The sequence below is a fragment of the Dermacentor silvarum genome, chromosome 10 (genome assembly GCF_013339745.2).
Source record: "Dermacentor silvarum isolate Dsil-2018 chromosome 10, BIME_Dsil_1.4, whole genome shotgun sequence".
NCBI classification, from domain to species: Eukaryota; Metazoa; Arthropoda; class Arachnida; order Ixodida; family Ixodidae; genus Dermacentor; species Dermacentor silvarum.
The window spans coordinates 19,308,141-19,336,132 of NC_051163.1; the positions used below are offsets into that span (position 1 = coordinate 19,308,141).

General features: G+C 44.8%; 1 protein-coding gene across 5 annotated transcripts in view; it reads left to right on the top strand.

The window, feature by feature from the left end:
* The window catches only part of LOC119466069 (serine/threonine-protein kinase Sgk2), a 64,958-nt gene that overhangs the window by 34,544 nt on the left and 2,422 nt on the right, over positions 1-27,992 (top strand). For 2 of the 5 annotated variants that reach the window (XM_049657782.1, XM_049657783.1), the window contains exons 2-16: positions 5,528-5,820; positions 7,016-7,146; positions 9,841-9,924; positions 10,987-11,135; positions 12,295-12,397; positions 14,712-14,740; positions 14,829-14,934; positions 16,485-16,652; positions 17,174-17,286; positions 17,373-17,409; positions 18,147-18,233; positions 21,335-21,430; positions 22,177-22,284; positions 24,123-24,260; positions 27,355-27,412. In XM_049657782.1, coding sequence (XP_049513739.1) covers positions 7,024-7,146; positions 9,841-9,924; positions 10,987-11,135; positions 12,295-12,397; positions 14,712-14,740; positions 14,829-14,934; positions 16,485-16,652; positions 17,174-17,286; positions 17,373-17,409; positions 18,147-18,233; positions 21,335-21,430; positions 22,177-22,284; positions 24,123-24,260; positions 27,355-27,412 — 1,399 coding nt within the window. In that variant the 5' untranslated portion in view covers positions 5,528-5,820; positions 7,016-7,023. Of the gene's footprint in view, positions 1-4,518; positions 4,998-5,527; positions 5,821-7,015; positions 7,147-9,840; positions 9,925-10,986; positions 11,136-12,294; positions 12,398-14,711; positions 14,741-14,828; positions 14,935-16,484; positions 16,653-17,173; positions 17,287-17,372; positions 17,410-18,146; positions 18,234-21,334; positions 21,431-22,176; positions 22,285-24,122; positions 24,261-27,354; positions 27,413-27,992 lie in introns of those variants that run through there. The other 3 variants (XM_049657781.1, XM_037726558.2, XM_049657780.1) reach the window with 3 other exon arrangements.

Below are 27,992 nucleotides of genomic sequence, written 5' to 3' on the forward strand. Positions count from 1 at the left end.
GCATGCTAAATGACATCATAGAACAATATCGTACAAATCAAGGTAAGTGCATGCGCACCAGCGAAAAAATAGTAGCAAAGGCAATGGGCCGGATTACTGATGTTCCCGTGGGAGAAACAATGATTTCCGCCTTTTATTGCTTATATACTGCAGCTGATTAAACCTTGAGAAGGTGAGGCTGACAGATACGGTACAATCTGTAAGTAAAAAAAGAATTTTTTTTATCTTACAGGCCGGGCCTGGTCATGCACACGCAGGCCCTAGCTAAGCTTATAATAATGAACGCCCGGGCCCAGTAACACGGGTCCGAGCTGGTCTCGGTCATGTACGCCCGGGCCCGGCTCGGGCCTCGTAAAGCGGGCCCGGGCCGGGCTCGGGCCGAAAAATCAGGTCCGTGCAGTGATCTACCCCAAGCAGCGAGAGCTATCCAAGCGTGCAGTTGCGTTGTGAGCGTTCTGTTGCATTGCCGAGCGTGTCCATGTATGCCGGTAAACGCAGGCGAGCTGGGCGTTTTCGACGGATGGGCGGAGGCGCAAAATCAACGTTTATTGACCCTTTTGGCGGAGCAGTTTACCCCGGACGAACGAGATGGCGTTGTCGGCGGCGCACCGCACGTTGCCTCAGCGAAACGTTGCCTCAGAGAATTACAACTTCTGCCCTGCTTCTGTGCGATGAGCTGTCGGAAGTCCAACTGGGCGTTCGCTAACGCACTGTGCTCTATTCATGCGCCAAATGTTGAGCGGTATATAGAGGGAATACGTGTGCTGTATAGTCGGCTGCAAAAATAGTGACTGGCGTACTAAGAAATGGAATGAATCTGTGTGAGTCAGTTCTCGGACTGCTGCTACTTAACGACTGCCTGCGTTGCTGGCACTTCGCGATACATGCCCTTTCCCCGATTATAAAAAAAATCACCCATCCGCCAGCGTTATATCGTTAACTTCCAAAGGAAGGGCTTCAACCCCAGAACGTCGACAAGAGTGAGTACCTCTCGTTACACGGTGGCCAAGGGAGTATAGTGCCGCTTCCTGACATAGTAAGTTTCTCGCACGTTATCACACGCATCCAGCCCAGCTCACACAGAAACCTACGCCCACTCTATCGCCAACGTATCGCGAATATGAGAATGGGCGCACACTTCAATCAATGGCCGAAGCATGGGTGACGGCGACTACGCCGACATCACACGAATGTTCGAAGCTGAATGTTTCGTGGTGGTCCGCAGAATAAGCGAGTGACTTTCGATAATACATCTTTGCTATAAGCTATTACAAATACGGAACATCTATCTTCCAAGCCCTCGCGAGTGATTCTAGGCAGAAAATAAATAATCAGATCAGGCCCGTAGCCAGGAATTTTTTCCCGGGGGGGGGGGGGGGGGGGGGAGGCACTTGCTGAAGGTCTTGACTATATTTGAGGAAAGCACCTATTTTTCAGTAATTATTTTCGGTAAAAATCGCAGTATGTACATTATGTGACTTTTTAAATACTTTTTATTAATAGTTTTATATACTTTTAGTTTTCAGATGAATGTATCCTAATAGTATAATGTTTTTATACGGACGATTCGTCTAATAGATTTCATTAATACAAATAAAACAGCGTTACTCAGAGCCAAAAATAAAAAGACGAAGAGTGGAAATATTCGTTTTATTGAGGCGCACTCAAGAAGAGCTTCACCCGGCGTCTGGCGTGGAACGGTCGGCAGTGATCTCGTCAGGTCCCCTGGTCCGCGGCGCGGTGCGTCCGTTTGCTTCAAAGTGCGCACTGGCTCCTTAAGTTCGGAAACCTAAAACGCATGTCTCCGTGCCTTCTTCGTAAACGTTGCGGTTACGTTACTCACGTCAACGGAGCGACATCAGAGCCAACCCATTCAATCGTTCCTCAACAGAGCTGTTGCGAAGGTAGGTTTTGAGGCGCTTCAGCGTCGAAAAGCTTCTCTCAGCTGCCGCTGTGGTGACAGGAAGTGTGGCAAGTATTTTGAGCAGAGTGCTGAAGCGGTATTCTTTAAGAGTCGGAACCTTGGACTGCCCATTTCGGCTGTCGTGGATTCGGGCTCCAGCTGCACGAGCGAGAAGGACACTGGCTGGCTCCTTCTCGCTCGTGCACCTGGAGCCAATCGCGACAGCCGAAATGGACAGTTCACTAGGTACCCCCCCCCCCCCCCCTTTGATATTTGGAAACAGGCTGGTGTTGCACTGCTTGAGGGCCTCAGTCGCATTACTTTGGCAGCTCTTCTGGAGGTGTTGCTTGCTACTTCTGCTTCCATATCTCCCAGCGTGTGTCCGTCGACTTCTCTCCTGGTGTTTGCGTCCTGAAGGCTGGGTTCCATCGTTTCTCCCACTCTCCTTTGTTCACTTTGAGATTTTCGGGTTCCATGTCCGCCATCTAGAATTCTACTGCCGGCTGTAGCGACTCAAAGCTGCTGTGAACGGCGAGTTGAAGACTGGCGCCTCCTGTCGCACCTTTTGCTTGGTCCGTGCAACGCCGGCCCGTGTATCCCGGGCGCAGGGCCAGCATGACAAGACAGCGCGAAGCGGGCAGTGCGTCGAGTTGTGGCTGAAGAGGGGGGGGTCTCAGTGGCGGCAAAGCGCAGCCGCCCCTCTCTGTTTATCGGGCGCCGACTGTCGGGTGCGGCGTCCTCTGCTCTTTTGTGATGCTCCGGGTCGCTTACGCGGCGGCCCGTTCGGCCGATGTACTCAGCGCCCGTCGTACATGGGCACGGAAATGCCAAAATATTGGGGGGGGGGGGGGGGGCGGGCCCTAGCCTCCCCCCCCCCCTCCTGGCTACGGGCCTGAGTCAGATATATAGTGAGCACACTGAGTCGGCAACATTGCAAGCCACTTCAAGGTTCGGACAGCGTGCAATACATTTCTAGCGCCGCTTTTAGTACAAGCACCGTATACGCACGCTCGCGCCATTTGGACAAGCGTAATGAGCTCAGAAGGCACTTACATGTCCTCTGAAGCTGTGACCAAAGCTCCGTGTCGTTCACCCAGTCATCGTCCGCGATATCCGCCAATACAGAGGTTTGCTGAGACGCACCAGGCGTCATGCCCGTCCATTGTAAACAAGGAGGCAGCTGAGGCAAGCAATGGACGCGTCAACGCGTGATCAAACATGGCGGCGCCCAGATACTAAGTATGTTTGAACGTTGACGCAAACGTGAGCGGCCCGCACGTTGAAGCCACCTGGTGACGTAGAGCTCAACCATACAGCCAAACACATAGCTAACATTACTATAACCCAGTGCATAACATTTTAAACGTTTAAAAAGACAGCGCGCTCACGATTACGCGGTTGTCGAAAATTTACACCACCAGCAATGTATAATACACTTGGAACGCACAGGAATTTACAGGACTTAGAGGAATTTCTGATGGTGAAGTGGCCCACGTGCGAAGGCTTATAGAGTGGTTGAAACTGTTTCTTGAACACGTTGCTGATAGGACAATTGAGCGAAACCAATTCTATCCACTGACGTGGTAGAGACAGTCAGTTACAGCATGAAGTTAGGGGCCGGACTGTACACAAAAAGCTGCGTTTAAACATCCGTTGCCACAATATATGTCGCTGTAAATAAATGAATGACAACAAACAACGCTATTGCTGCTGCCCATCGTTCTTTCTCTGTAAACAAATTTACTGCGCGTGAGGGCTAAGACTGCAGACACTCAATCGCGGTATAGTTACCGATGACCAGGTCTTCAAATGTGCTTCTGCGGCATAAGCATGTATATGGCCGGCAGTCTCAGCGCCAACACGTACCATAACTGGTCAAACTCAGCCACGGTGCTAACGCCAGCAGCTTATCAATTCGCATATTAGTATAATTAGTTGAATACTTCATTAATCGGAGACCACGCTCCTGAGTCGATGCGCATTAAGCGCACAGACGCATATTGCAACAATCGGACATCGCGTGACTTGAGCGGTACATAGTCTGTAAGCGGTCGAGCAGAAAAACTGAGACCGCGACTTCTCGTGCACAGCAAACGCATTCGCCACAGCGCTTTGCTTCCTTAGCGACGGAAAGCATGCTAAAAAGACCCCCCCCCCCCCCCCCCCCCATGGCCGAAATTCTCCGAAATTACCGCCGCAGCGAAGCTCAGACGCGCAGATAAACCGCGGCGCTTTGCATTCACCAGCAGGGCTTCGCAGTTTGTACTACCCGAAACTACCCGAAACCACCGCGTGGAGCACTCTGTTGACCGGCGTTTCCGCAGCGCCGCCTGGGCGCCTGCGCAGCTCGTCGCGCCCATTTTTGAGCGCCGTAGCGTAGCGTTGCTACACTGTGCCGTCGACAGTGAGGTACGGTGGCTAGAGGGCTCTTCTAGTTCACTGTAACTAGGGTGCTCTACTGTAACTGTGCCGTCGACAGTGAAGGCACATGAAGGTTCCCGGAATGCAATAGTACCATCAGTACAGTAGCCATAGTGGCAGAGAATATTTAAAGTGAAAGTTAATTGAGCAGAATAAAACTGGGTGAATGAAGATTTTGTCGCAACTAACGGATACGAGCTAGGAACTGGTACAAATAAAGAAACCGAAACTGAAACCAACCAACGTAAGTGCGCGTTGATAAAAATAATTTTTTATATATAAAAAAAGAAACAGACTTAACCGATAATTTATGTTTTATGCATAAATATTTTGTTGAAAAACTTCCTCTTCTTTTAATCGCCCCAGTTTGCCGCTAGGTGGGAGCGCCGTACCGGCCTGTGCTTTGTTTCTCTTTGTTTTCTTCGTTTGTTTTGTTTTCGCACGTGCCACTGCGCCGTTTTTCTGTGCGATACTTGATTTCGGAGGGGGGCGTATTGCACGCGCACACAATAAGCTTCTGTTGGCGTCACAGCGACGGGCCGTGGAGCGCCCGCCGAGGGGATCCCGCCAAGGAACTTTGGCAACCACACGGGCACGCCAGCAGGATCGGTCGCGTAAGGGAAACAAAGAACAGGAAATTATTTGCTGCGTCCGAGAGCAAAAAAAATGGTGAGTTCCTTCGTCTGTCGGGTAGCAATCTGAAGGAGCGCGCGAGCTCTGCAGAGGTTTCGAAATGCGCGCACTCGCACGAAAAAAATGCGAGGAATGAACAAACACGCCCCGCGCCCATGAAACTACTCAGCAGGTGCATTTCGCGCTCTAGCTTACTCAACGCCGAGGAATGCCCCGTTCGCTCGCGCTGACCGCACCGCAGATGGACAATGACACAGCGTTTTAAGACGCCGTGCCCGTCTAGCAAAGTACTGCTGCTCTCGTCAAAACCACACGCGCGTTACTGTCGCGTGGAGAGCAAGCAGAGATCAATCATTGGAAGGGGTAGGGGGGGGGGGGGGGGGGGGTCAGTCACTCCCGCGTTCGGTCGCAGACGCGATTGCGCGCAGACACAGGTCCGCATCACCTTGACAGCTGCGCGGCTTACGATATGCGGTTTTTGCGGGACGTTGACTTGCGAAAGCCGCCAGCTCGCCCTCTGTAGTACGCTGTGAATTGACTGTGCGCGCGCCGCGCTCTTGCGTATTGCAGCAGCATCGGACGTCGTGCTCGTGAGAGAAGGACCTCGATCGTCGGCACAGCCTCTCTGTCCTTGGCAAGGGGGGCCGTGCGGCCTTATCAGCGCGAGCACGAGCTGCGGCCACCTTATCGGGCGAGCGAGCCTACGTCGCAGAAATCCCGACCGCTTCGGGGTGGCATCATGAGCGGCTCGGAGGGGACCACAACCGTCGCGGTGCGGTGACGGCGGAGTCCCAGCTACGTCCCTCTCTCTCAAAGGGGACTTAACGAGGATCGTGACTCCCAGACGACGCCTAATTGTCACGGTAGGTGGTAACTTCTCCTTGCGGTGGTCCGGCGAAATCTCGCGGACGCAGTAATGACGGAAGCAGGCCCAGTGGCCTGTTGGGAGATTTTATGGCTTTACAGCCGCAATAGGAGTCTCGGGCTCGCGTGCCCGGCCTGGCGCGGGCTAGCCCCAGTTATGTTGGTGATCTTCCCCCAGACAGCTGTGATGGGTCGTTTCTGGACCTCGACAAGTGGTTTCGTTGAAGTGACGGGCAGGAGTAAGTGACAGGCCGCTGAATGGATGACCTGTGCACAAACATGAGAAACGTGACGTCTGCTCACATACTGTGAAGTTTGTGGAAGGCGAAACACCACTGCTTCGCCTTTTGTGGGACGTGCCGACGTGTTTGCAGCGGTCTGCAATTTGTGTCTCTCCCTTTCTTACGGGTCAATACTCATTACCAGATTGTTGCTGAATCGAACCCCATCACTCACTCTTGAAGCTTGTTTAAGAGCACATTAATGCAGGTAGAAGCCATTCCTGCAGGGGTTTGTGTTTTGACTGTATTACAGTGCAATCGGTCTGCCTAGGTTATTCAAAATAATGCATCGCCGACCTGGCTTATTCATTTAGATTTTCTATTTGCTGAACTGCGATCTTGAGTTAATCAAATCTGTTCTATAGTTTATCGAAGGCATCCCACGACGGGCAAAGAGAGAGTGAGGCAATATTTTGTTCTATACTGTGTGTGATAAGATATACCTGTTTATTTCCTGCTGAGCCCCAGCTATTGTTTGTTTTGTTGAGGAATTTCTAATGGAGTATCCCTTGTGAAGACAGATGCTTTTGGAATACTATAAGAAAATTTATTAACGGCAGCAGGAAGGGATTTTCTTTAGTGCATGCTTTTTCTATGATGAACTTGTTGGCTAATAAACATGCCATTTGTGATGTATTACCCAGTGGCCTTTTGTAGTCTGTCATCATTGCTTAACTGCATGCTGTTTCTGCATAAAGTATACTATTCTTGATTAGTTTTGTGCTGTGTCATTTACTTGCTTTAACAACTAAGCATTCAGTTTGATTTATTAGTACATTGTAAAGTGAATCTCTCCTTTTGGCCTTGGGACGCTGTTTTGTGATGTCATTTTGCCAAAGCGTTGATTTTCGCATAAGTTGGCAGTGTTAAGTTGCTTTAAGGTAACGGAAGAAATGAAAAAATCTGGTTGCAGGATACAGAATGTCGGACGCGCTCGCAGAGCCAAAGCTGCTTCGTGTTCATCACAATGGTTCCACGCCGCCTCCACACACAACTGCTTCAGTTATCAATTCAGAGATACAGGAGAAGAACAAGAAGTTTACGGTATGCCACGAATCTGCACTTAACGCTGTTTTGTTTGCAAACTATCAACACTGACATAGTAAACTCTGATTGCAAGCATCCTGGACACCTACAGGTTCTTTCAGCTTGTACTCATTGTCAAGTGAAACACAAAAGGTGGAGCGCACACCTGAATGTACAGTTCGTGCCGTTTGCAAGCCTTGGTAGCAGACAGGTATGTGTGTCGTGTTCACAGAAAGCTTGCAAGAGTCGCCACTGTACTTCAATAATTTTGCTGATGTCTTGCTTGAAGCATGCTTTTGTGCATGCCAACGAAAGTGCAACCTGCTTTGTCTGCACTTTTACCATTTGTGAAGCACACGGCCACTTGATTCTGCAGGAATATTGCACTGTGCTGGTGCTGCTTGTGTACACAAATCACGTGATGCCGCCGTGGCAGAATACCAAAACAAACATTCAACAGAACGTCGGCAAAACTATTGCCAGAGGGTGGGGGGATTTACACTCTGCTGCTCATACTGCAATAATCCAAACAATTCATGCAAACCGCACGTGACGTGTGCGTTCGTCAGCAACTATGGTTGGCAGACGATGGTAACAGTAGTGCTCCTGTCTGTAGTCACGGCTAGCAGACGACATGAACTGTGCCTTCGGTGTTTATCCAACGTATGTCTCCCTCTGCCTTGTTTCAGTGCAGTGATGGTAGATCTGCACCGTGTTACATGTAACCAACTAGATCAGCTCTCTCCGTTTATTTGGGAAGTGCGACATTTTGTTCACTCAAGTAGCAAGTCTCACTAATGATGCAATAGACAGGAGGCTTTTGCCTACATGTTCAATGTACGATAGCCGTAACATGTCTAACGAATGTCTTCCAGAACTTGCACCAAGTGACAATTTTATTTGCCTCAATTTTATGTGTTTCTGTCCACATATTTTAATTTGCATCTGTTCTGTTTGCTTTACCACTCTCGACGACAACTAAAGTTTGCCCATATCCATCTCTATTTTTTTTTTTTTTTTCGTGCTTAGAGGTTACCTGGATATGATCAAGGCTCTTGTAGGTTACAGTGGCAGTTGGCTTGCCACCTATAACATACTAATCAGCGTGAAAGTGCAGTGATAGGTCAGATCAGAGTTGATAAATTATATCTCTATGACCTGTTTACAGAAATGGTGTGGTGATAGGCTTTCTGTTGAACCTCAATATGAAGAATTATTGGATATAGCAAAGTAACTTCAAAATACTTATGACCGATGCAAAATCATAACTATAAGTTTATAACGAATATCGGATACAAGGAAGGTATTATTGCATTGCATGTGACTTCCTTATACTGAGGTTTGACTGTACATCTCCAAATTTTTGCATATGGCATAATTTTCTTGCTTACTAGCGACAAGGCTGCAACTTGGCTTTATGTTAATCGGTTTGACATGCATGGTTTCTTCTGGCCTTATCTTGCTAGTGCGAGTGTGTTGCTGCTGCCCATTATGCTGTCATTACAGGGATGTGGTGATAGTCATCATTACAGCATCTTTTCAATACTAAATCAAGTGCCCGGTTTCAAAGCACTTTGCAGGATGCCACCTTAGGCATTGTTAGCTTCATCACCACATTTTTAACACTATCACTTCTTCTTTATACAGAGAAATTTCGACTGACTTCACCTAAAATGTTTTATACCATCTTGTGTAAAACAGTCAAGAACATTTTAATGAATGACTTCGTGCGGTTACGGCTTGTTCAAAACTGTTTTGGAATGGCTTGACTGCGCCAAACTGCGCATCTACTGCGCCAAACGGGGGTAGATTGAGATGGAGAATGTGCATTTCAGCGGCACATGTAAACAAGTGCATCGTATCTGGAATTATGAGAAAGCATTCGCTGCAGAATGACAACCGGCCACCCAACCAGTGGCCGCCGCTGCTGCACTGTGAGACATTAAAAACAAAAATGGCGGCTTTTGAAGCAGCGTGCACGGGATTTATTTTCACTCGTGAGTACATTATGCACGTTGAAACTGTGTCATCGTCATTAATAAATGACATTAACATCGATGAGTTACTTGATTCACGTCATTAACGTAGCCAACTCCTCTCTGAGACAATAGCTGAGATGGCCCGCGCTCGCTTACCACTGGACATTGCAACCGCTGCTGACATGCTAGGAAATGTTATTATTCTGATACAGTATGGTATGTTACCACAAAGTAAACATTGTGTAAATTTGCCCACGCGGACAAATGAAGGAGAAGATGAGGAATGTAGCCATCACCCTGAGGGGATTTTTGGGTACATTTCACAACGCGACAGCAAAAGCAGGTTCATCGGAAGTGAGAGCGCTAATGTCCAAATATGACATTTTGTTCACTTAAGTAGCAAGTCTCACTAATGCTGTAATAGACAGGAGGCTTTTGCCTACATGTTCAATGTTCGATAGCCGTACCATGTGTAACGAATGTCTTCCAGAACTTGCACCAATGACAGTTTTATTTGCCTCAATTTAATATGCTAGTTTGCTGAGCGTATTCATGGTTTTAAATGGTGGCAGTATGAGTATATGGCGATACGATAAATTAATACAATGTGCTTCTACCGTATCCGTGTAAACATGACTATTGTGAAACCTAACATTTTTGTATTATTTAATACTGTTGATTCGAGCTTGGCTCGAAGCGTATTTGTGACCCTGCATCACGTGCAACTTTTCAGGTGTACAAAGTCGTCGTGACCGTTGACGGGCATTCGTGGTTTGTGCTGAGGAGGTACAATGACTTCAGCAAGCTTCTGGACATTGTAAGTCGGCACATTGTACAGCTGCTGCTGCTATGCTTGTGATGTGTTGTTCATATCATGATAGCTCATAAACACTGAGAATTCAGTTATATTGGAGACTTAAGTAGAAGCTTTACAGAAAGAGGTAAAAACGCACTTCATGGGGGTAGCTTGAAATGTGCACGTCCTACATGACATGTACAGTACAGTCAACTCTTGAATGGAACACCTAGCTGATAGTGTGTCTAATATAACTGAAACGCTCCTACCTCATCGAGAGAGAAAAGAAAAAGGCTGATAGGATACATTTGGATGAGATGCTTTCACACACAAAAAAAGCCTGCATGTCTTTGTGCCATAATTCAGCTGTAATCGGTATCCGAATGCCGAACGGGTGCTTCATTTAACATTTGATTATACTGTACAACACGCTGCAAGACAGTAAAGGCCAGCTGGCTATTGCCAGCAACAGGTAGCTTACTCTGTTATTCTTTTACAATAGGGTGCTAGATTTTGGGTTGGAGGGAGGGGGGTCACACTATGCCTTTCTGTTCAACATTGAATCATGATGGTGGTTGACAGAGTTTGTGTGAGTGTTCCTATTGCTCGGCTTGAAAATTGTGACCGCGTTGTCTCGGCAAGAAAAACAAGTTTACAGTTGAGAAAGAAGGTGCAGCATTAGCACTTGTGTTTGTTGCTTTTCGGAAAATATGACATTCTTTGTGTTGACCTTGTTGTAGTGTCAGTACCCCCCTTCTGTCACGAAATATGAAGGACTTCGAACAGAGGTGTCAATATTGAAATATTTTATTCTGACTTGCTGCAGACTACGTTGAAAGTAGAGGAATTGAGAGGAATTGTTCTAGCAACTATGTACTATCAGCATAAAATCAAAACAAACATTTCCGGAACTACTCGCATGTGTTATTACGTTTCCTGGCAATTGTAACAGTGGCTTAATTTAGACTCCAAAATGTACACTTGGGTCTATACCGCATGCTTAGAAAACGGCTACAGAGTGATTACGTGTCGCACTTACACAGTGCACTTCAATTTGTGCTGATGGTACAAAATTCTTTTTAGATCAAGAAGCAGTTCCCAGGCTGCCATCTTAAGCTTCCTGGCAAGAAGCTTTTTGGGAACAACTTCAGCCCCGACTTCATCCGGAGCAGGCGGCAAGGACTGGACGAGTTTATCCAGAAGCTCGTCACGGATGAGAAGCTGATGCAGAAGTGAGTTAAGAAGTGAGAAAGGTTCAGGAAATGCCACTTTTTCAGTTGTGCTTTGAAGAGAAAAATTGATTGCGGATGATGCCTTTACACATCCGACTGTGCCAACTGAATATCACCAAGGATTAAAGAATCACAGAGGGCGTTACGCAAATGGCGATCACTGTATGTTGATGGGCATTGTTCATGCTTAGCAGTGTAACTGACTGGGATAGTAAGTGCTGCATCATTTTTGTGTGAAGTGCAAACATTAAATGGAAACATAGAAACAGGGAGATACGAGTACTAGTGTATTCCTGTTTCTATGTTTCCGTTTAACGTTAGTACTTCGCGCATTCACAGCAAAATCAGGCTAGTCATAAGTGTTTTCCTCAATTTCCACAAGTAACTTGGTGTCTAAATAACTCGCCCACTCGATAAGGCATCATTGCAAAAGTTGTGAAGGATGTCAAGAAATGAGTGATAACTGTGTTTAAAGCTGCTTAGGTATTCTGTTGTCCTTTTTTCCGACGAACAAACAAAGGCTGCGAAATTTTAAAAATGCCACATGACAACGTATCCGGATGCCAGCAATTACAATGCTCTCAAATGTCCTGAGGCACTTCTCATTCGACCTTTGCTGCAAATATAAATATGTCCAAGGTGTTTCAGTAAAAGGAGTTTGATGGTAGATGTCTGAATATTTGCTGTCGGTGCCAGTACGTCGCCATGTAGCAGGTTTACTTCTTTCATTGTTCCTGACAAAGTTGTACATCAGGCATATTTTTCAAGTGGTGGCTGGATGGTTTTTTTTCCTAAGTACTATTTCTGATGCTCCTGTAGAAAGTTCTCCCATGAACTTGACAAAACTTGTTGAAAATTTGAAAATTTTTAATCTGTTCTGCTGCAGTTATGCTTTTCATTATTCTGAATATGCACAAAATGTGGTGAAACTAAATTTTCTATGAACGGGTATAATTGGCACCCAATGGAGATATAGAAAAGATTAGCAGTGCGGTCACATGCAGTATAAATCTGTGTTTTAGCTGCAGTGTTTATTTGAGAAGAATGACTGGTGTGTGTAGCTACGATTGCTCAGCGTTTTGTTATCGCGACCTGTAATGGGGGCCATGGTGTCTGGATACTCAAGGATCTCTTGTTGGCTGCTTGCCATATCTTTCAGCCAAGACGTCAGGGCCTTCCTCAATGTTGACAGGAACTTGAGCATCAAAGAAGTGGCCGAGGAAGAAGAAAATAATGGGCACGGTGCCGAGGCTCCTGAACCAGTATGTTGTCATGTTGCATTAATAGTACTACACATTAGTCTGTGATTGCCATCACTAAATGACTACCCCCCCCCCCCCTCCCTCCTCATTCCTACAGACATTGGTGTTCACCTTATGAATCAAAAATTAAGAATTTTATGGAATTTTCTTTTTTGTACGATGTATGAAGAGTTGTGCTTTATTTCTTCAGCATATTTGTCACCCTATAAATTGAGTATTGTGCAAAGTGCAGTCCACAGTGTATTTGCCTGTTCAGTATTTGTGTATATCCCTAATCTATTTTTTATAGTGTTTCTGGGTAATATAATTCTTTTTTTTACATATTTTGTCGTATTGAACGTGTGTAAGGTTTAACATTTTCTTAGTAGCTGTTGGTGCAAAGAATAATGGGAATGAAATTGAGCCCCTCAGTGCCCTTGAGTCTTCAGGCTTATTGCATAGCGAGGGACTCGACTTGGGCAGCCTTGATGCCATGAGTTAGCGTTAGAGGCTTGGCCAGTTGCCTGCTTCTAAGTTTACCTACTACACGACGCCTTATCTTAGCAGTGGCACTATACAGCTATCCTCCTTCATGATGACATTGAATAACTGCAGTTGTTATACTGTCAAGGAAAAGTGTTGTACTAGAGAATTTTGTTGACCACGAAGCATAATTTTCCAGTCATTTAATGTGCAATAAACTTGCTTTCTTTGTGGTTGTACCTATGGTTGGGAAAAAAAGATTGCATTTTTGCAACACCAATAGTATTTGTATCAGAAAAATATTCAATTCTATTTGCACTTGGTTTTATATTCGAATTTGCTTCGAAATGGAAAATTTGATATTCGTATGCCTCTAATAAATTAAATTCTTTGTCATAATGTTTTTGCACAGCAATTGTTGTTCTTGCATAGCAACCATACAAAGTCAACAAATAAAGCCAAGGAAAGCAGAAGGGGTAGTACACATTGTTGGGCAAGTTGGTGTGACTTGTACGGCATTATTAGCTTCAGCAGTAACATGAGTGCAAGACATCAAGGTCGGGACAATGCAATGCACGTTGTATTGTCATTGTCTTTATGTCTTCGTCTACATTGCGCTGAAGCTACAAAGCATACAAGAAATGAGTTTCTATTATTGAAATGTAGAATTATGAATGGAGACATGTTTGCAGTAAGCGTCACATTCTTAGTAAGAAAAAGGGAAAGTGGGAAAAAACGCTCGCCACTGGTGGAATCCCGACCCACAGCCTTCTTGTAACCTCCTGTGAAGGTAGCGGGCACAGATTACACCGGCTACAAGTTGCCTTCTTTTTTTTTTTCCATCGCATTCATTTCTGTTTTCCTTTAATAAGAATATCAAGTTTATGGTAATCGCAATATTGTACAATTAAATTTTTAAAAAAGAAAGTTAATTTTCCTGATGCTTTTCTTGGCTTTGTTGTCTACTGGTTTTGTGTGGCTCTTACTAAAATTCGAGCTCCTCGGTTCCTTTGATATTTCTCACTCACTGTCTTCACATAAAATGTTGCTTGTATCAATTAGATGCATTTTTGAAGACCTGTACCAACAAAAATTTTAAAAAAAGAAAAGGTGGGAGGGATGTTATCTTGCTAAAATGTCAGGAGATTTTGACATTTTAATTCCGGAGTGCAAGAAGGTACTGGTGATTGAAGAATCAAGAGTGTTGGACATATTAGTGTGATGGCTAAAACCAGCACAGTGGAATGAAACAAGAGAAACATTTTTCCTTAAAAGGTGGAAACCAGGTTCTATTACTAGTATTTTTTTCCTGGTCTATTCTTTTTGGCCCTTCATCATTGGCTTGTGACCGTCATAGGTCGGCAAAATAAGCGGAACTCTCTCGGACTCGCTCACAAGTTGTATTTTTTGCTTAGGGCTTGCTTGGACTCGGTCTCGGTGAAATTCTAATCCAAGTGAGCCGGGCTCACTCGGACTTTGCCAAAATTGGTGAGAGTCCGAGTGTGTTTGATGATCTATGGTGTCTCATTTGCTGCCTGCCAGTTTCGCTTTGGTTTGTTGTTCAATGCATGATGAGCACAAGAAAAGAATTGATTGAGGAGTATTATTGCATAATACTGTTTGCTTACATAATAAAACCTTTTTGCAACAAAGTCACATCCGATGCGAAAATACCTTTATTATATCTGATATTCGTTATAAGCATATATTCATTAAACACTTATATCAGCAAAAGACATTTTTTATTTAATTTTTATATCTCTTAATTTGTTATACCCGTGTTTGTTATATTGAGGTTCGACTGTATGGGTTTCAAAATGTGATGCGACAACCTTGTTTTCTTTTCTTGCAGGTTGACCTAGGCTCAACTGAAAAACCACAGTAAGCTTCCGTTAAAATTTATTTTTATTTTTGATATTGTCGGTCTTAGGTTGGGCTGTTGACCTTAGTGTATTTGCTTGCGTTCCAGTGTAAAGCCGAGTGACTTCGAGTTCCTCAAAGTGATCGGGAAAGGCAGCTTTGGTCGAGTGCTGCTGGCAAGGCACAAAGTGGAGAAGCAGTTTTATGCCATCAAGGTAAAGCATCCCGAGCTTGCACACTTTAAACGGCCTGGTCACCGCCGACATTCAGAGACACTGTAGAGGAATATAGAAGTTCAGCCATATTGGCAGATTGTGCATCTGGAATAACCTGCCACAGTCGCGTAGTACCGTTCTGCCACAAAACACGAGGTCGTGGGCTCGACTCCCTGCAGCAGTGGCCATGTTTTTAATGGATGTGGGACTGAACGCTGTCACATTTTGCGACAGTTGTACATCTTCTGGCACGCCCAAATGTAAGCCAGTAGTGCTTTGTCTACAGTTTGCATGTGTGCTATTCTATTTACGGTCTGTGTCAAAACTAACAAAAAATGCATCTTTACATAGCACTGCTGGCATGATTAGTGTCGCCCGACTGTTACACTCCTGTTTCCAAAGACATGAAGAGAAGCACCGTCCAGAAATGCAGTAAATTTAGTGACATTTCAGCTCCCATTATCCCTAGTAAAACCAATGTAATGAACAGAGTAGTAGACTTCAATATATTTCTCATCTATGACTACTGGGCTTAGTATGTAGATGTACTTTGCTGAGTGACTATTTTACTGTTAAAGGGCCCCTCACCAGGGCCGGTATTTCGTAGCGATGCCTTTCCGATGCTGATGTCTTCTCGTGCTTTTCGCACTTGGTCAGTGGTCTGAGCGACGGTCCGCTCACGTTATCAATGGGATCAGCCGGCCGTGAGCGGTGGATGATAAGATTAGTATAGAATAAAGCATACCGCATCGCTACAAAATACCGGCCCAGGTTTGGGCGTTGCAAACAGACAAGTGTAGAATGAAGATCATAACGCTGTTAATCATGTATGTCTCCAAGACACTACACTAATGTACGCTGCAAAAATGGCTAAGAAAAATAATTTGGCAGAGCTTGCTTCGTTACTTTCAGGAAAGTACTTCCCAGTGTAGAGACATCACCCTTAATGCTTGCAACATCATTTATTATGGCACGTGAGTTTGGTAAATCATCCAATACAGAGTGCACAACCACCACTGGAATTGCATCGCGCAGCAATAGACTGAGAAGAAAAAAAAATGTGGTGAGGCTTTTGACCTAAATGTGGATGCGGTCCCTCGGTTCCAGTATGGGAGAAGGCAGAAAGGAATGTCATTTGGAGACCTCAGTCAAGGCTAAGGGGGGGAGAGGGATTCTCTGTTCGTGGTGAAGCTCGCCTTCAGGCAGCATGGCAAAGCACCATTTCAATTTCTCATTATCTCCTCCAATGAACAACCAATTTGAAATCATACTCTTGCGCTAAACTGCTCTTACAGCACTCTACACTTTGCAGTGCATAACCAAAATTTAATAAGGGACTTGGTGAGGGGCCCTCTAAAATGGGCTGTGTGTATACATGGTCCTGACTCTCTGGAAGCAAACGGCGCTAAAAACAGGACAATACAAGAAGACAAGACAAGTGCACTGTGTCTTGTTTCATCCCGTTTTTAGCACTGTTTTCTTCCAGAACATGTACCAACACACTCACTAGTCGCATTACTCTCAACTCTCGTTCGTCTTCTCCTGGCCAGGTGCTGCAGAAGAAGATGATCCTCAAGCGCAACGAGCGCAACCACATCATGTCCGAGCGGAACGTACTCCTGAAAAACCTGGACCACCCGTTCCTCGTGGGGCTCCACTACTCCTTCCAGACGCCTGTCAAGCTCTACTTTGTCTTGGACTACGTCAATGGTGGAGAGGTGGGGTGCTCTTTCATTCATTCTTGTTGCGCTTGGTTGTTTGGGTTCGACCCTGTCAGTTGTCACACTTTAGCGCGTGCTGAAAAACGAAGGTGCGTGTAACAAGATCAACAAAATGACTTAACTGGGAGATTCACTGATTCATCTTCTTAAATAAACAGCATAAATGGATGACAACATGAAGAGAGCAACCCATCAGTCGCTTTCTCAAATCTTGGTTCAAGAAAATATGAATCAACCAATAAAAAATGTTCGATTTAAAATCTAAATATACCAAACATGTCTTTGTGGCAGCCATCTTGTTGTTGCAGCAGGCTGGGTTGCTGACAGTGCTTGGTTTAGGCAATAATAAAGCCCAGGATTTTTCATTTTCAGTGACTCTCTTCTCTGTTTTTAGTTGTTTGGTCATCATCATCTGGTATATTTGATTGGTGGGGTATTTTTGCTTGTGCATATTTTTGCAAGAAAGCTGCGCACAGCCGAATGTCATTGTTCTGAAACGCAGCCCTTGTATCTTCCAGCTGTTCTTTCACCTTCAAAAGGAGAGGACGTTTGCAGAGCCCAGAGCTCGCTTCTACGCTGCTGAAATTACAAGTGCTCTTTCGTACTTACATTCTCAGGGAATAGTGTACAGGTAAGAAAGGCAAGCTGCTGCTGGTCACCATGAAATAGCCTTTTGGTAGCCTTGCAGTTCAATGATGGTAATTTTCTGTTCTGCAGAGATCTGAAGCCTGAAAACATCCTGCTTGATGCACAGGTAAGCCCTTCCTCTTTTGTTACAATCAGCGAGCTAGAAGTGCATATGGCACTTTATGCAAAAAGTATGAAGTGCAGTGGGACCACTTACATGGTGTTTCTGTGGTTCAACTATCAGTGCTTGCTCTCGTTTTCAAAGAACTCGAATTTTTTCATTTGTTTGGCTCTCTGCACGTACTGGACTTCACACGTGGTCTGTAGACTGATAGCAAGATTATCCTGAAAGAGCACTGTTGTGTCATGTGCTTGCTTAAAGTTGACAACATGTAGCTATGAGATCACAGGCTGTGTCATTGTATAAAATGGCTGCTATACGTTTATCGCCTATTTTTTTCACTCAAAGTTGCTTTCCCTGAATGCCAACTGTACAGTATGGTCCCATTTTAAAAGGAACATATAGCTAATAAAGCCAATATAACTGAAACACTTCTTTCTTGATAAAAAAGATATAGCTGATGGATGTGTTAGGCTGACTTCTATGCATTAATATATAGTCTGCACACTTTTAAGTCATAATTAGGTTGCAGTTTGTCGCCGAACTCTTTGTGGGTGTTTTCTTTTGCAGTAAACAGCAGTAGTAATTTAAAAACAACGGTCATTGTGGTGTGGCCTTTATTTGTGTTGGTTTCAAGTGGATGGTGCAGGAATCTGTGGGTATGCACAGATAAGAAAAAAAAAAAACATTGATAAAATGTTTTTAGAAAGCAGTAATGGAGGTACGCGTCTTTTGAATTTCAGGGTCATGTGGTTCTCACCGACTTTGGCCTCTGCAAAGAGGGTATCAAGGAAAAGGAGACAACGAACACATTCTGTGGAACACCTGAGGTTAGTAATGTTTTCCAGATGTTCACAGGGCCAAGCCACATGCTTTAGTCATCCTCACCATTACTAGATTACTTTCTCAGTTCTCAATTTCTGCTTTGGATCTCCACGGTAATAATATGGCCTCTTTCTATTGTCTGACGTGCTGTGCCGGCCAGGCAGACTTCATGGTGGATGTCACCATATCCTCTTTAGACCCAACAAAATCCTAGTGACAGTAAATATCATTGTCAGTTCTGATTGTCAACCAGTCTCTCGTGATCCTGAGAGACGAATTGCTTGAACAGATGGCACAACTATGTGCTCATACCAACTCCTTCACCTATGTGGACGAAGACTCCATTTCTCCAGTTCAAATCAAGGACGTGTTATGTTTGCCTGAATGCTTTGATACGGGTTCTAACATCACCTGGTGGCTTGTTGCCTTCACTTTTTATTCTAAATAGACTCGCCATATATTGGTAATTGAAATGTACTACACATTCGTGTGGTGGTCGGTGATGATGGCAGCTAAACGTCTCGCACAGAGTATAAGTTTTCCCAAGAACCGGTGACAATGAAATGATTATGTACTTGATATATGTAGTGCCTCCTATAGCTATATATTAGGCTAGAATTTTTTAGCTTCTCATTTCTGGCTTTAGTTTTGACTACTGATGAAGGGCGGTGTCCACAACAGCGGACACTGGGTCTGAGATGGTTAAATCAAGACCATAGCCTTCTGTGTTTTACTTGAGATAGCAAGTTAGTCGTTACATGGTTTGTGAAGCCACTTGTGTGTCATATGTGAGTCCGAAATGTCTGGTTATATGGAGCTTGTCCAGGACTCTTGTGCGCCTTATGTGTAATTTCGCAAACATAAAAAGCAAGCAAAAAGTAGAAATATAAGCAAAGGTGTGCACCAAAATCTTGGAAACAATAGCCTACATTTTCCAAGTGCATGCTAGATGCCACCACAATACTGTACTGCAGAAAAACAGAAGCTTTGACAAGGAGCTCGTAGTATGTGTTCCTTGCTAGAGCAAGATTGTCAACATGCACCTGGAGTGGTGATTGATGAGCATGTGCATCAGCAGCACCATATGCAAGAGAGATTAGAATTTGCTACAGTAAAAGTTCGTCAATTCGCACCTGTTTAATAGAAACTTCTGGATAATTCGAACTGGACTGTCACGGTCTGGCCACGCAGCATAGGCGTCTATGGGTAAACCAACTCGTTATTTCGCACGCACGTTAGCTCCTCCATCAATAATTCGAACTGTGCGCTGCCACGCGGTGATAAAAAAAGGAACCCACAATAAGTGGTTAGGGCGATAGTGCTGACCGAAAAAAATGAAAGAAAATGTAAAAAGGTTCCGTCCCCTGGAGAGTTTTGTCAGCCAAAGAAGAGCGGGCATGGCCTTCGAGACTAGAGGATTGCGCGCACCATAGAGTTTCTCACTATGTTACCTAGAGGGAAATCTGGCGCTGCTGTGCCATGGTGTGCATGGGAATGCCGGTATATTGTGACTTCGTATTGGCATCCGTTCTTGGAGAGCCAGACGCCTTGAAGACGCGCCTGGCTAGCACCGTTCCCTCTGTCGCAATGATTCTTTTCCTACTAAAACAGCATGTAAAAAGCTGCTCTAGCTTTATTATTACACAAAAACGTTTTGTTTAATTTTGAGGACTTCTTATGGGATGTACAATTATATTAAACGTACAAAGGATCAGCTGGCCGTTAAAGTTGGAGGACAGACAGCAAGATTCTAGCTCGCTTTGGACAACTTATCGTCTGTTCTTGCTTTTCTTCGCTTGATTCTGCACTGTAGGTGAGTAAACTTTATTGAGAGAAGTAATATGGGTGATTGAAAGCCTTTTATGTAGGTTTTATTTTAAGAAGCATTATTTGTGTAGACATATCTACGTTTTAGACGAAGCCTCGTTCAACACCAGCCAACACAAACCTCGCAGACACATACCCTGTCATTCCCATGACGGCACAGCGCCCTTTAAGAAACTCGCATAGACGGTGGCGCCAGATTACCCTCTAGTGTTATAGTGAGAAACTCTATGGCACACCCTCTCTGTTGATAGCGTGCGCTCCCAATCTTGGAGGCCATAGAGCAGGCGACTGGAAGCCAAGCCTGGCTAAGCCAGCGAAAAATCCAACATGGCGGCCCCCAAGATCGGGTAGTGTGGCTCGGAACGAGCGATTTTGTCCGGAAAATCAAAATTTGGTGCCTAAATTTGTCTGAAAAATCGGGCGCAACATTGCATTAGATCTATGGGAACCCTGACGGTGTATATATAAAGTCCTGAATAGCCATCAAGTCAAATATCCGTTGGCTACTGTAATGTAGGGCGCTCGGTGTCGCGCGCCTATTTTTCAACTTCAAGGAGGGTGAAGATGAAGTTCTGTGTCACTTTCACGCTTTGGAAGACAAACTGATGACCATCGCTTTCAGAAAAGAAACAAGAAGTGATCACAGATTATTTTGGTCAATAAATATTGTTAGTTATGAGTGCTTTCTAGCAACCTGGTCTCAATTCAGTGACTTTTGTTAGTTCAAATTCGGTTTAATTCGAACTTCTTAAACGTCCCTGTGAAATTCAAATTAACACGAGCTTTTACTTATTGCAAGTTGCTCCGAAATGCATGGAAGCCAGTGATCCACTGTGGCAGTGCCACATTCAAACATTTTATAGCTATCATTGCTATAGTGTGGACAACTTTCTCTGGTATGCAGCTTCCGCATGCAGCTTTAAGAGTAGCGGTGATATGCAATAGAAGGAAAATAAAAGGAAGGATGGGCGATAGATAGAAGTACCTTCACCATTCCTACAAACTGTGTCCAACATCTGGAAAAGTGAAAAATTGTGAGAATGCAAAAAATATTGGGCCAGCAAATATGTAATCCTTTATTATACAGGTCATTTCATTGTAAAGGTGTTTCTTGTAGAGGCCTAGACCGTATTACTTGTTACATGGCCACACATGGAGCACCGAAGCTTGCATGAAAGATTTTGTTTTTTTTAAAAGTTGCTTTAATTGAAGCTATGACACCATGGTTTGTTCCGAGCACTTAAGCAGCTGACTGCTATAACTTGCAATTTCTGTGCAGTACCTGGCCCCAGAGGTGCTCCGGAAGGAAGCGTACGACCGCACAGTGGACTGGTGGTGTTTGGGAGCTGTGCTGTATGAAATGCTTTACGGCCTGGTGAGTGTCTGTCGGGTAGAAGCGAAAAATTCTGTGCATTTCTTCTTGCACATATTGCACTGTTCATTGAGGCCTTTATTATGTGCCGGCAAAACCCAAATCATAGCGCCAGGCATAGCAGTGTGCACTGATTATACTGGTTTCAGCTGTCCTTTGAGTGTCTCGGCATTGTTGGAGTGTTAGGTGACCGACAGTTGATTAAAAATTTTAAAGAATTTTTATGTGCAAGAGCAATTCGGCAATAGCAAGAGCACCTGCTGTGATAGCTCTGTGGCTATGACATTCTGCATCTGAGAATGAGGTCGTGGGCTTCAATTCCCAGCTGCAAAAGTGCTGGTGTACTTTCATTCATGTGTGCTTAAAAGAGCCCCCCCCCCCCCCCTTCACTGTGGTATCCTTCATAGCCCATATGTTTCTTTGGGACATTGCACTTGTAATTTCAGTTTTAGCAATGTCGAGATAATTAGCATGAAGTTCTTGCATAATTAAAACTAGGCACTGTTTATGCATAATATTAATGACTGGATATCTTGATCGTCTGCTGTGTCTGCTGTACACTCAAGCTGTTATGCATCGAGACTGTTGATGTGAACAGTATTTTGCAATACAAAAGCATCCAATTGCGTGGCCCGAGAGTCATCAGCAACATAAACAGAATTTCTGGAGAGTCGGGTTGGCTGTTTGACTAAATGATTTGCACGCCGTTATTGCAAAACATCACTGATTTCTTACTGTATGCTGTGCAGCCACCATTTTACAGCCGGGACACGGTGGAAATGTACGACAACATCCTCCACAAGCAGCTGCGACTGCGCACAAACATCTCTGCAGCGGCGCGAGACATCCTTGAAAAGGTAAGTGAGCATGCTGGTCATGTTTGCAAGAAAAGCGAGGCCCCGTGGCCTCAAACATGACAGAACTTCTTTCTTTTTTCCTGCATTGTGCATTTTTGCAACGGTGTATAAGTTCATAGTTCATGAGGCAGTAGGCGCTCTGTTTCTCACAATTTTCATACAGCATGCACACGCACATACTCCCTCTCACATGCAGACAGAGTAATATGGCAAGGTTTGGGAACGAGCTGGTTGGTGTTCCATGTTACCGTGAACTTAAAAAAAAAATTGTTCATGCTGCGAGCCCTTTTCGGGCTGTTACAGGGTGGGAAATACACTCTTAGAACAAAACAGTGGCGGGTGCAAAAAAATAATTACAGCGCACACTGGGACAAGGACAGGATACGACGAAGACAAGCGCTGTATAGTCTTAGTCATTTCCTGTCATTGTCCTGGTATGTTCTGTAATTCAGTTATCTGTCAAATCAGTCCTGCAGAAGCCCGCAAGGTGGAAGAAAATTTTGCATTCACCTGCATCGTAGCATGAAGCTACAAAGCAAAACCAATACAGATTTCTCGGGAAGAAACCTTCACGATTTTAAGATAAAGTTGTCCTTGTCCGAGGATTGAACCTGGGACCAACGCGAACTATAAGCGGCAAAAACGCAGCACGCAGCGGACTCTGTCGCCGTTGCAGATCGCTTTCAAGATAAGGCCAAGGTGATCGTATCGCCGAAGTGAACTGTCGCAGAATACGTCCTGCGTCGGTCCACTGGAACCCTTCCGTGTTGCTTTGCTGGCGAAAACCCTCTCCTTCTGTTTGCTGCAGTCCCACACGTAAGTTTTGGGTACTCCGAACGCCCATGATGCGGCCCGATTTGCCTTCGTCTCCACTCACATGATCACTTTCCTTTTCAATGCGGCATCGGCACTTCATGCTGATAGAGCAAACACAGAAAACAGGAAGATAGACGGTAGACTAATGCCTAAGCACATGTACTACAGCACATGGAGAAAGCTGCGGCTGCTAGGCTTGAAGCGCATACGAGGCGGCCATGTTGAAAAGCCGATGGCGATCTGGCAACACAGGTTTAGGGTTGTACTCAATTTTTGGGCCGTTTTATCGGGAAAAAAGTATGCTTTAGATGCGAGTAAATATGGTAGGTTTCATATTTCATGCCACAAAAATATGACCCAATTATTATGTGGAAGGCATCACAGATCCAGTCCTATTTACCACCGAACAAGTGGAGTGGCAGATCCCAGCAACCACAGCATACCACTTGCACTCATGACCAAAACACGGTACATCGCATACTAGAAGCACAAAGGTACACAAATATGTGATCTGGTGTCCACAAGTTGTAGAAAGGTCGCAGACAAAAAACTACTACGATGCGAAACACGCAGAGGAAGTCCTTTATGACCTCACTAGTTGTGTAGCTTCCATAGTGTTGCTATTGTATCCGTGGTAATGAACTAGGAGAGGGCAAACCGAGACCAACAGGTCATCTTGCCCAGAGTGTGAAGAGGAGAAAAGTGAGACGGGCTGCCAGCGTGTTTTCTTCTCTGTTTACCGGCAAAACACACTCATCGGTAACAGTTTTCCGGCTTGTTTCAGACGAAGTTGGATGCTTTCCTTTCCATGCTTTGCTCTCACAGCTGATGGACTGGGTTGGTATGCTGTGCACTGTTAATTTAAGTCTGCTAATGTTGTTATGCTTTATTTATTTGTGTGCCCCTCCTGCTTGGGTCACACCAAGGCATGCAGTATTGTATAAATAAAATGAAATCAATAATAAACAAACTGGGTGCTGTCTGACTGCTTCTTCTCCATCTGTTTTCTTTTGCACATTTAGCTTTTGCAGAAGGAGAAGCGGTTGCGTTTGGGTCACGCGGACGACGGTAACGAGGTGAAGCGACACGACTTCTTCAACCCGATCAACTGGCAGGACTTGGAAGCCAAGCGAATCCCTCCACCTTACAAGCCGAGTCTGGTGGGCATACAGCTTTTTTAATCGTGTTGTTTTTTGTTTTTTTAAAGAAAATAGCTTCCTGTGGCTCTTCGCCTCATTTTGTGGTGGTCGGATGTTTACGACCGATACAAAGGCGCCGATGCAGATGGGTATGGTCTTTCTCGCGACTGAGTTGAGGGGCACATTCGTCGCCAGATGCCAACTATACTATTACAATCGACCGATTTTCCGGACGCCCGATTTTTCGGTGCCTTCGCGGCACTGCCACGTACCTCATAGAGTCAATGTATAAGATTGTCAGAAATTTCGGCCGTGACCACAGGTCCGAAACGGCGTTATCGAAGCCTCAAGCGCCGCCATTTTAATTATCTCGCCGCCTCGAACAGGTGCTCTCGTGCACAAATCCGTTGGCAGCCGCAGCAACCACCACGGCAACGCTAGGCCTACCTGCTTCGACGTTTGCTACCAAGCTTCTTGCTGTTTGGTGCCGTGTTTTTTATTGAAAGGATTCGCCGCTGTCACCAATGGTGCTGACTCCGCCTTTGTTATCTTCGCTGAAGGCTTCAAAGCTCGGAAAGCACAATGCTTTGCATAATGCCGGTTTCTGAAAGTCAGCTTCGCCTTAATACAGCATTGTTACGCTCTGAAGCATACCATGAGTGGGAAGGGGCAATTGTCGCGGGACACGCTATGTATTCCTTAATTATACATGCGTGTATCCGCCGTCTTGCATCACAGTAAGAGCACCAATACACCTAATAAGTGTACTGGCAGGACTTCAGAGCTCTTTTGGACATGCCTGTGGCGATTTGAGCCCTTGGGGGCAGTAAAAGTCATGCATTCATTTTTTTTTTTTTTAATGTTGACTGTATAGCTCTTCGAGACGCACATGCTGTCACACGACAGCTTTGGGGTGTCTGAAGTTTAGATGCTGTTGTGGAGCGCTCAGTCTATACTACATCTACGGATGTGCTGGTCAACAGCTCTGTTCTCTGCAGAATTGCGCAATGAAACAAGAAATGCTACCTAAATATCCTCAGTGCAAACAATATGCACCTTCAATTCCATCATTCCTTTAATAAAGCGAATAGCTTTCTAGCAGCGTTTGGCTATTCACCTGCATTAGCTATCATCATCAGGCATTCCTGCACAATTTTCTGTTTACTTATGGCGAATTCCATTGGGAGAACGGGAGCAGGGCGCCGCGCAGTGCGGAGTCGGGCGACAGCGCAGTGAGAGCAGGGACACTCGACCCGCCACTGGAATACGGCGTGCATTCGGAGAGCAGGTGGGAGGAGGACGTGTGAGGAGAAATGTACCATGTGACTAAAGCAATCGACGTCCCACTGCAGGAGAGCGGCAAAACACGCGTGATCATCTTGTAATCTGTCGGGCGTAACGCTGTCACCGTTAGCGGCCACGTACTACATACTTTTGTGCAGCGCCAACGCATCCCACAATGTTTCGGCCTGCGTCTGAAACTGCAACTTGAATCTTAAGTTGAGCTCCAGCAGCTTTCGCTGCTGTCACCGTCGAGCGTCTCAAGTTCTTCAGCAAGGCGAATACGCTTTGCTGCCGCTGTCCGCCGCGCATCCAACGAGAAGCAAGGCGAACTAGAAATGCCAGGATCTGTCGCTAAATTACCGCGAAGCTCGCTCGTATCACCGACATCAAAAACAGCGGTGCCAAAACACCAACTACGCTTGGCTGCCGCCATTGCCGCCGCGCGCGCCGGCTGAAGCAAAATAAAAAGAAATGAGGATATGACGGTTTAAGTCACGTGACTTCCTCCGTACTCCGCTTTTCAGGCGAGAGCAGTTCGGACTGCTCCCGGCTGCTCTCGGCGCAGCGAAACTGCTCTTGTTCTACCACTGGATGACGGCTCTCCCACTCCTGTTCGACCACTGAAACACGTCGCCTCTGGAACGAGCACTTTCAGCGTGCTTTTAAGTGTTCCTGTTCTCCCAATGGAATTCGGCATTAGGCACATGCGACCATTATTTTGGAGGTTGCTTTCGTTCCTTTAATTTGAAATTTAATTTACTGCCTAAAGGGACACCAAAGAGAGACACTAAAAATGAGTTAGGCTAAAGCATTCTCAATATTCTATTTTAGATGAGAGGTTGATTATTTCAAGAGAAGATGAAGCTGAAAAATTAAGTTATTGAATTTCATGCCGAAACCCCACTGCCCGTATGCCAGCCTGATGTCATGGACTTCAAAGAATGTTCTCGTGTTTGGGCAGTTGTGGCAGATTAAACATTCTCAAAACTTATGAAGTTTAATCTTTGGCTCCGTTCGAATACAGTGTAGTCCATCTTTACCGATAAAACTTAACTAGGCCTTAGTTATCTATGACGTCAAGACGAGCTGGTGCAAGAATTGTGCATCGGACGAGCTGATGCTTGAATTGTGCACTGGACGAGCTGGTGCAAGCTTTAGCTCTGGGCCAACTCCGATTTCCTTATTCAAATACGTGTAAAATGCAGAACTGCTCTATTGAGACAACCGCTAGGCTCATTTAAATGAGGTGTGTTGAATTTTAGAGATAAATTTAAATTCTGGTGACTCTAGAAGTACAGGAATATTTTAGGACTTCTTACTTAATTTACAAAAATTGGCAAGTCTCACAAAAATAGAAGCGCAAAGTTTACCAATGTGCATCTCTGCACCAAGAACTGATATTGCAGTTTTATAAATTGCATCTGTTAGACAGGGCATATAAACCATGCAAATTTGATATATGAATTTACAGCCTACGTGAAGTTATTGCAATGCTTGAGTGCTTTACAAAAGTCCTACTCACGAATTAGTGGTATACTTGAGAACGGTGTATAATACATCAGTTTTGTACACTTTAGATGTCTAAATAGGTGCACTTTACAGAATTGTGATATCTTTATTTATTGTTGTGTTAATAGTCAGAAACCTTGTACATTGGCGTCTTTTTTTTTTTTTTTTTCGAACAATATTTATTTTAACAAACTTGATGGCTTAAATGAAAAATCTGTTTCCCTACAGTCACTAAATTTGTCTCTGGAGCCTTGCAGAATCATGTCATTGTGTCTGGATGGAGTGCACAGCAAACTTTTGTTTCCACAATTTTTTGTTCCAGTCGGGAATAATGGACCTGAAGAACATCGATCCAGACTTTGTCAAGGAACCAATACCTGGTAAGCATTCAGATTGTTCTGTGAAAGAAAATAGGCCTTTTTTTGTTTTGTTTTAATGCTGCCAAGATTGCTGTCATCTTTGACTGCATCCTAGGCTGCTTACACCTGTAGTCAGCATGACGAATACCTAAGCACTGATTTTCATAATTGTGTGTTCTGGCGATAGTGTATTGGTAAATTTGGCAATAACCATCTTGCATTGTTACTTGCTGTAAATGACTGCATATTCATGTCCTGAGATTACCGTGAATTTTCAGTCAAATTTAGCTTGAATGTTTTGCGCAAAATTTTTAGGTGGGATACATTGCAGTAATACAGCATTTTGACCACATGCAATATGTCTACGGGATGGAGCAAGCATGTTCTCGGAAAGGAAAGGCATTTAGCATGGGTTTTGGTGTTGCTACAGCATGGTCAGTCAGTAGATGGGAAACAAAGCATATCTGTGGTAATAGTGGCTCGTTTGTGTTATGCCTAACACTGCCAAAATAGATGTCTAAAACATGATGCAGGATTTAGTGTCAAAATAAGATGCAACTGTGTTTGCATATTTAAAAAACAAAGGTGTTTTGCACGTTTA